Source organism: Rosa chinensis, chromosome 1 (genome assembly GCF_002994745.2).
Source record: "Rosa chinensis cultivar Old Blush chromosome 1, RchiOBHm-V2, whole genome shotgun sequence".
NCBI classification, from domain to species: domain Eukaryota; kingdom Viridiplantae; phylum Streptophyta; class Magnoliopsida; order Rosales; family Rosaceae; genus Rosa; species Rosa chinensis.
In genome coordinates this window covers 23,667,316-23,676,658 of record NC_037088.1, presented here as the reverse complement: position 1 = coordinate 23,676,658, position 9,343 = coordinate 23,667,316, and the positions used below count along the sequence as shown (strand labels likewise).

General features: G+C 36.9%; 2 protein-coding genes across 3 annotated transcripts; both read left to right on the top strand.

Moving 5' to 3' along the window:
• Positions 1–594: 594 nt before the first annotated feature.
• LOC112203829 (putative methyltransferase C9orf114 homolog) lies at positions 595–2,154 on the top strand. Its single transcript, XM_040505600.1, has 7 exons — positions 595–600; positions 919–1,051; positions 1,346–1,410; positions 1,485–1,593; positions 1,727–1,845; positions 1,952–2,031; positions 2,136–2,154. The coding sequence occupies exons 1-7, from the start codon at positions 595–597 to the stop codon at positions 2,152–2,154; spliced, it is 531 nt and encodes a 176-aa protein (XP_040361534.1).
• A 212-nt stretch (positions 2,155–2,366) lies between these two features.
• On the top strand, positions 2,367–5,807 carry LOC112182403 (acetyl-CoA acetyltransferase-like). Of its 2 annotated transcripts, XM_024320896.2 has the most exons (6): positions 2,367–2,704; positions 3,279–3,496; positions 3,579–3,656; positions 3,763–3,869; positions 4,721–4,871; positions 5,601–5,807. In XM_024320896.2, exons 2-6 carry the CDS (start codon positions 3,359–3,361, stop codon positions 5,625–5,627), a joined length of 501 nt encoding a protein of 166 aa, XP_024176664.2. In that variant the 5' UTR covers positions 2,367–2,704; positions 3,279–3,358; the 3' UTR covers positions 5,628–5,807. The 2 variants fall into 2 exon arrangements, with proteins under 2 accessions (XP_024176664.2, XP_040368865.1); XM_040512931.1 differs by having other exon boundaries at positions 2,367–3,496; positions 4,724–4,871.
• The last annotated feature ends 3,536 nt before the right edge of the window (positions 5,808–9,343 follow it).

The following is a 9,343-nucleotide window of genomic DNA, read 5'->3' as shown; positions in this document are numbered from 1 at the left end:
CGTTGTGTGAATGTGAGGCCTAAATGGAGGGAAATGAGCACATAATTCCCTCCCAAAAGGAGCTCAATTTGAACTATCCACACAACAGTTTTTTTGATATCTGTTGTATAAGAAATGTTGTACGAACTTTTACAAATCCTCTAGGTACACCAAGTGTAAGATTAACAAATTTGTACAACAGATTGTCATAGTTCTGTTGTCTGAGCATGGAAGCAACTCAGCAAGTTGCACAGCGCGGCAAAATTTCAATTTGATGAAACATATTTAGGCACAGGCGGCAAATTTTCCCTCTCAGCCTGGTTTTTCATCACACTCTCACACAACGGTCATTGTCATCTGTTGTGGGAGAAACTTGAGACAAATTGAAGTTTCCCACCAAACAACTTCATTGAAGCCCGACAACCACTCTTATTCCTTTACTTCCCCCCAATTACTCCTACCAAGCCCGACAATCCCTAGACCTAGCCACATATCGACCTAAATATAGAGAAAAGAAAACAAAAGCTCTCGACCCTCTCGACCTTCTCTCTCTCAGTCCTCTCTCAATTCTTGAACCCTTTAGGTCCTCTCTCTCTCTCTCAGACCTCGGCGCCGATGGAGGTCACGGCATTCGTGTTGTGCTGGTGGGACGACATCAACGAGTCGACTCATTGGCAAGACGACATCTTCTACGCTCTCTGCACAGCCGAACCCCCTCGGCTCCTCCGTCGCTCTGGTCTCTCTCTCTCTCTCTCTCTTCTATTTATGATTCGATTTCGTGCTTGATTTTCTATGGATTTGAGTAGAGGTTTGGGATCGATGAAATTGATGAATAGAAGTTATATCATTGTGTAGTGCAAATTCGATTACCCAAATCCTCTACTTTGATTTACTCTTTATCCTTGAAACCCTAATTCACCGGTTGTTCTTGCTTTCCAGCGAGAGATTAGGGTTCGAATTGGGGCTCGCTCTTCACTTATCCAAACCCACCTCCAATTCAAGGCTTCTCGACCTGGTGATATTGATGAGCGCGAGGTTGTTACTCCTGATGTCATGACCAAGTATTTCATAGGTAAACCAAAACCAGTTCAGTTCAGTAGTATGTTTACCAATGCTTAGTAACCATTTTGTGCTATTCAAGTGACTAGTTTTGTTTCTCGTACGGTTGTGCTATGGTTATTGGCTTTATTAGTTTAGCGCAAGATAAGCAATTGTTTAACTTGCTTATGTTAAAGATATTGAACTAGAACCAACTGAGAAATGAGATGGTTTGGAGTTTGTACTGCTAATGTTTAGTTTTGGTGGCTTGTTTGTGTTTGCTGTTTAGAACATTGGACAAGTTTTGATATTTGCCATTAATGCATAGGTGTCACACTAAAGGAAAGATCTCCAGATGGTGTTGTGACGTTAGTTGATGTGGGCTTGAGTAAGGTATTCTCATTGTCTGGTTTTGCTAGTCTTTCACGAGTTATTGCCTGATACTTTTCTTAAATCCTGGGAGTTAGCAATTAATTGATTTTGTTGACAATATGCAGAATGTCGTCGTTGATCAAGTACTTGATCCTGGAACAAGAGTTACAGTGGCTATGGGAGACAGTTGGAATTTGGATGCTGGTAATGAATGTTTTGTTCTGAATTCTTTTAACTATAGTGATTCCTTTCTTAACAGTTAGTTAAGGTTTCTTTTCATCTTTTAGTATGAATTTTAGATATGTAATGGTTTCTTTTTCCTATGGCATTTATCTAGATATATCACGGCAGGTTGTATCATCATCCAAGCCAAGGGAAGAAGCAGGGATGTATTGGGGGTACAAAGTGCACTATGCTTCCAATATCACTTCGGTAATGATTGAATGTCCATACGAGGTATCCATACATTGACTCTATGCCTCTCTTTGCCATATATATTCTGTTGTCTCTCTAATCGTTCGGATATGACCTTCCTTACCAACTTCTGTTATCTTAATGACAGGGTGGCTATGATCATTTGATTGGGACCTCAGAGCATGGTCAGATTATCAATTCCTCCAATCTCACTATACCCACTTTCAGGTACTAACCATTAATTGATAAGATTGTACTTTTAGATGAGGCGGGTATTGCTTTTCCTGGGTAGCTGGTCTTTAGCCACAAATGGTGGTTGTTCTCTTTGCTAGATGCCTACTGTGTCCATAAACTAGATTGCTTATTTATAGGGAGACTCTTGATGTATGTGGGACAGGTTTTAAACATCTTTCAATCTGTCGACCTCTGATTTCTTTCAGGGCCAATTGCTTATTTATAGGGAGACTCACCTTTAATATCCTACTAAATGCATCATGCCAATTGAAATTTTTGAAGTTGGAGAAGTTATGAAAATGAACCATGCCATATTCTTCCTTCAATTTCATTTTTGCTGCATCTCTTTGCAAACTTAAGGACAAGCTGGTGATAGCTCTATGAGGAACATCTCATCTCTTTCTCCATCAGGCTTTCGCAATTGAAGAAAATCCTTCCCTCCTGTAACATGAGATAGATAGCGCACCTCACCCCACCTTCTCCATTTCCTTTTTTACTTTTCTAACAGGTGCTTGAATTGCTCCTTTAAAAATTGCTGGTTTTTGTTATTTTCCAATCAAGTTGGTGCCCTAGTAGCTTTTTTGTAGAAAGGCAAAAGGGGGGAAATTTTCTGAAGTGGAGGATTTTGCTTTGGGTTGTTTACTGTCTTTGTTTACCTTGCCTTACTGTGAGTGACTTCTCTACTTTGCTAGCTGTTTTATTTTCATTATGTTCACTGCCTTGCTACTGTTAACATGGAATGTGAGAGTTTGGTTTTGATAAATATGGTTATGTTGGGTGTTTGATTTATGTGAACTTACTGAGGTTGTTGATTTTTATTTGGGCGCTCTTTGTACGATGCTTATCAGTTATCTTGTATTGGTACTTGTTGTTTGTGCTCTATATCAATTGAACAGTTTGGTTTTGGTTTCGGTATAATGATTGTTCTCTTATGTTTATTATTAGCTTTTGAAATCAGTCTTGAACTTCTATTGAAAACCAAATTTTGTAACTATCTTTTAAGTTTATGTTAACAATTTTCTTTCGAGTGGGTTAATTGTTCAATTTTTATGGGCACTACCAGCATCAACATGGTATGAATATATGGGAGGATCATACCAAGTCAATTGTAGAATTAAGAAATTGATTATTTCATATGAATTCTTGGGTATCTTGCAAAATTTCAGTGGTAGATTTAGAGTTTTGTTTGGGGATTATGTTGAGTTAAAAATCATCTGTCTTCTTCCTTTGCCCCTTGCCAGTGAAACAACTCGTTCTAGAAAACATCTTATGATATAGTATGGATTAAAGTATCTATAATTCTATATGGTGGTTAAACAAAATGGAGCCTCGAGTAAAGAGCAAAGAACAAAGAGCCATTAGGTTGCTTCTTCTCATAGTGCTCCATGCATTGACTGCCTTGGCATTTCAGAGAGATAGTTTGGTTCCATTTTTTCGTAAATATTGTATTGGCATACAAGTAAGTTGATAACTCTGCTACCGTGCTATTATAGCCTGGTTTGCTTTTGTTTACTGATTGTTTTATTGCATAATATTGTTAGGTTGACTCTCATAGAAAGGCAGTTGCTGCTACTGCTGCTGGTAGATTTAAAGATGAAATTATCCCTGTGGCAACCAAGGTAATGTGCAATTCCTCTACAGTTTTTTATAGATAATGTTTGAATAACATCTGTGCAGCAAGATGTGTGTTTTTATTGTGATACTGATTTCACTGAATTCAAATAGGTTGTTGATCCAAAATCTGGTGATGATGGGATTCGAAATACAACATTGTCAGACCTAGCAAAGTTGAAGCCTCTGTTTAAGAAAGATGGGACCACGTACCACTGCTGGTATTCTTCTTACAGAGCATGCATATTAAAGCTAGTTAAGTAAAATATAGGATGTACACTGTAGAATTCGTTTTATATTATCATTGGGTGCATCCCTTCCAGGTAATTCTAGTCAAGTTAGTGATACTGTTTAGAGCAAATTTTGTCTCCTTTTTTTTTTTTTTCCTTTTTATTCCTTCTATATTTTACCCTTAATTTGAGGACTTCAACTATCTCCTATGTTTGATAGTTCACAGTTCATTGACTTCCTCATGTCATTTTATTTTCTTGAGAGAGATATTATGGTCCTATGTTTACTTACAAGTTCTTGTAAATAATTGTTTCCCTCTTAATGAAAAATTTGAAAATAGAAGGATTTAAAGCCTTGGCATTAATTCCTTCATGAAATTTTTGTCCTCCTCCCTATTAGAGATAGAGTCACAGAAATGCAGCAGACTGAGGTTTAAAGCTGAAGTAATGATTATCTGTTCATAATGATAGCTTCATACCTTTCATTAGTTTAAACACATGGTCATTGTTAGTAGCCAATAAGATTAGGCCAACCGAATCCATTAAGCCAACCTTATAATTGAGGAGTTCAACAATTCGATGCTTATACTTGCTTTTGATGGTGCTTGTCTTCATATGAGAATGTCATACAGTCCAGCTTTCATCTCTTCCTTTTTCTAGTGCAATGGACAGACTGTAACCTCACTGGAACTCTTGGTCTACTCAGAGTTCTAATTTACAAGGTTGAAGCTTGTACCTTCTGATGGTTTATTCTTCTTTAAATATGTTATTCTTGTTTAAATCTGTTTTTCAGCTGTTATTCTTGAAGTAAGACTTATACATTCATATTTTGCTCATTTAAGTAGGGGGGCTCTGCAAAATGGGAATGGCTTTCATGGTGTTACACCCACAAGAGCTAGCAAGGAATATGGAGGGAGCAATATGCCACTAAATCATATTGAGAATGCCTCAGAACTTGAAAATAAGAGAAGTGATGGGGTAAACTTATCGAAGGTAATATTTTTTTTTTCCAGGCATCATTTTTTTTCCTTAAAAGTAGATAAGCTTAGTACTACCTAAAGTCTAGTACTTTACCACAGCTCGTTCAAACTTTATATACGGAAAAGACATTTTGAAAAGAGAAACGATAAATGAAAGAAATGAACTGTAAAAGAGGATAGGAAAATAAAATCAAGAAATGCAACAGCATTGCAAATACGAAACTCATGTATTGTTATCAATTGCTTAAAGTCATAACATGCTACTTATGCTTGCAAGGATAATAAGGTGTTGCCATAAAGCCTATAATTATACAGCATGTATTTTTTTCTATTTAGGATTGCAGATCTTACAACACAATCCTAGGCTAGGATTGCAGATACATCGTTAAGGTTGGTGACTTGGCTCTGGCTTTGTTCTATCCTAAGCTGTCATTTTTGTTGTCCTTGAGAGGAAGAACATGTCCATTTTGTATCTAGAGTCATGAGTCATGTACTCATGTGGTAATTGGGGAAATCATTGTATTTATTTGTGATTTCTGGAGTTTGCTGGTTTTGGTTTCACTTGCACTTTCTGTTCTTTGCTGTAAATTTCTTGTATGTTTGTTTTCTTGCTTCATTGTTCTTTCTTCACATTCCCATGTAGTTTTGTATTATCTTTCTTCTGCAAACGTTAAATCATGTTGTGTCTGATGTAGACATTGTCAAATTTCATCAAATCATTAAACAAGTTTGCATCTTGCAGGCCAATTGCGGGAGTGAGACATTCTAGGTTTTGTTGAAGCCAGAAGCAGTTAAAGGCCAAGAGCTATCGAAAATAGGAATGTTTTTAATTCTTGTGTAGCTAACTAGGAATGCCTTTGTTTAGTGCATTATCTAGTTACTTGAATGTATGAATGCTTGAATAACGGTACTTGAATGATATGGATTAGAGTACTGTTTATATCGTAATATATGGGGCATTATTTCTATGAATATTCTTCTTGTTGTCCAAGGTTCAGTCATACAACACAATGTAGAATAATATGTTGTCTGATTGTAAAAGGATTCAAAATTAAGGCTTCTCGTACAATAGTTACTAGATGTTAACCAATTTGATTACAATATTCACAGCACAGTTAAGACAATATAGCTATTGTGTGAACAAACCAACAACAAAAAATAACAAAATTCTGTTGTGTGAGATTCATAACACACAACAGAAATAAAATTATCCCTGTTGTCTGAATCAATCAACAGACAACATATATCATTTCATTGAGTTGTCTGTTACTTATCTCAGACAACAAAGAAAAAATTCTATTTGTTGTGTATTATGAATCTCAGACAACAAAGAAACAATATAGTTGTTGTGTGTTATGAATCTCAGACAACAGCTACATTTCATTTTCTGTTGTCTGAATGACCATGTCAATGCCGAGGCATCCCCGCGCATGCCATGCCAGGCACATGCCTGCGCAGAATTCACACAACAGAACTAAATATCTGTTGAGGAAATGAATATTGGACAACGGTGAAATCACCGTTGTGTGATTTTTCAATCACACAACACTCGTTTAGACCACAGTGAGGCTGGTCATCACACAACTACAAATACCCGTCGTCTGATTAACTTATTGTAGTAGTGTATCAAACTTAGTCTTGCATTAATGATTATAATAAGGAATTACCTTTTCAGGTGCCTTAAGGATTAGGTCTTTCGGCCCTGCTACCCAACTTCCCATGGCTTGCTTAATAGTTTCGATTTCATTGGGCACAGGAAATGGAACTTTGGCTTTCTCCTCTATAGCACAATAGATCGAAACTCGCATATTACTATTTCCTAGTGGATAACCATGACAAGTTTGGGAGGGGTCATCGAATTCAATAACAGTAGCAAGAGTTACAATATGGTCAATTGAACCTAACGCTAACTTGGCCTCAACCTTAGTTCCAATTGGCTGCAACAAACAACTAGGCATAAATTCCAATATATATGTGTGTGTGACTATACTAATCTGCACTGATTTCACAAACCAATGTGGATACCTTTGATGTGTCTGTTCGCTTTGTCAAATCTGCATATTCAGCGGGCACATCATGCACTTGATCTTCTTGCTGTTTTTCATTATCTGCAACCTTGTCCACGCAAAACACTTCCTCAATCTCCTTGGTGGTGGAGACAGAAACAGATTTGTCATGAATATCCTTCTTCTTCTTCTTCTTTGGCACTATGGAAGGCACCAGCTGTTCCTCCATTGCATCTAAAACTTTAGTTAGTGCCTTTTGAACTGATTTATCTTTAACAAGATTCACTGCTTCTTCTTCCACCGGATCCCCGCTTGGTTCTTCATGTTCAATGGTTTTGGAATAACTACCCTGCCCAGAAAGTCGTAGCGGACTTTTCTCAATCACCGGAGTACTTCCTGCTTTAGCTTTTCCATCTACCTTTGCTTCTAGCTATGCAAATTGAGCAGCCCAAAGTGCCCTCTCTTTTGCAATTATCTTCTCCTTGGCCTCTTCAATGATTTTGTCTCTATGGTCTTGTAAAATCTTCTCCTTAGCCTCTTCAAAGATGTTTCCTTTTATTTTCTGCACACTCACTCTAACCGTTTCTTGGATGGATTCCTTTCTACGTTTAGGGAGGTGGAAGTAAACAAGGGATTCACACAGCCTCCCACGCCTCGCACTCTTCCAGGATGCTCAGGAGTCCCTAAAGCCAACGTCAATACATCATCACTTCCACAAGTGTTTAGTTCTCCAGTAGCAACCTTCTCCTTCAAGGTAACGTAACATATTGATAGTATAGAAAATAAGCATATCATCAACATAACATTAGATATACATGCACATTGAAATCTTCACTGGATTGCACTCATAATTTTTTCAGCACACTTCTTTGTCTCTTCATCCTTGAATGTGCCCTGCTTGGTCTGCCGTCCTTTAATCCACAATGTTGCCCTATCAACTTCGTTGCTGTCCACTGATTCAGACTACCAAAAAGAAGCTAGAGTTCACTAAAAGTCAAAGATAAAAACAGGTCGGCAACTTAATTCAACACTAATTAGAAAGATCGTTAACTAACCAATGATATGAGCATTTTAATGCAACGTTTTAACTGCTATTTCCTCGTATTTACTTAGTTATTTCCTTAAAAGAATCCTTTTAGTTTAGGAAAGTTTCTTTTTCCGGTTTTTAGCAAGTTTGTATTTTAGTTTAGGAAAGTTTCCATTTCTTACTTTTAGGAAGTTTCTATTTTTCATTTTTGGAAAGTTTCTATTTTCTTTTTAGGAAAGTTTCTATTTTTAGTAATAGTTTCTATTTTCAGGTCTTTGGAGCAAACAAGCTGAAATGAGCTCAAGAAAGGAAATAGGAGCTAGCCAACGTTGAGAGGAGTTAAGACAAGAAGCAAAGGGCTGCACAAATGAGCAGAAATAAAGAAATAAAGCTTTCTTGTTCCAACCAGGAAACCCTGTTCAAAAGAGGAAAGTGTATCAAGTAAGATTTCGGAGCCAACCAAGAAACTTGATCGAAATAATGAAGGAAATGACGTTGGAGACAACATGGCTTGAAGATGACGCAAGAAGGCCCAAGAACCTTCTAGGTTAATTTGGATTTTCGACAAAATGGTTAAAAGCCTGTATGATTTAGGGTTTGTGACGCACAAAGAAATATTTTTGGAGGATATATGCATTTTGCCGTTAATTCTCAAGGGAGAATTATAAGAAGATCATGTTGGAGATATTATTGGGAGAATAAATCAGATTTCTGTCATGAAAATCAAGGGGAGGATGTTAAAGGTAGTCCATGGAGAGATTTAAAGAAGAAAAGGTTCAAAAACAAGTCCAGATTCTTTCCTACAATTCCTAAAGGAATTTTGGCTGAAAATAAAGAAGAAAATCATATTTAATTCATGGATATTCGGAAATAATATATTTGGGATTTATTTTGAAGACTTTTGATTGGTTGGATGACACACCAGGGCTTACATGGCGCTACATGATTGGTCGAAGCTATGCAGAATTATTAAATAATTCTTTGGGAAAATAATAGAAGATTCATGTAGACTTGGAGACCAAGGCCAACGTCCCCTATATATACTCCCCCATTCTTGACGTTTTACAAATCCTACAATTCAGAAATTCCTCTCTAAAAACGTCAAGCTCTCTCCATCCTCTAGTGTAAGTTCAATGTTTCAAGCAAGGAAGTAGAAGAGAAGAACCAAGTCGTGAGGATCATCATCCATCCTCCATCTTGAAGACTTGCTTCCAAGATTCAAGAATCCAACGTCAAGCCTCCATCCCCATCTCCATCTCACGATGTAATTCGCCCTCTTTCTTTGTAACCTTGTTTGATTTCGTTGGAATTGTTTCTAGTTGACAACAATGTTTGAATAAAGTTTAATTATGAAATTTTATGATTGAATGATATTTTTGATTCCTATGATTATGATTCTAAGTTGCTTTTGTGAGATTGTCCAATTAAATTTACTTGATTGATATCTTTTAT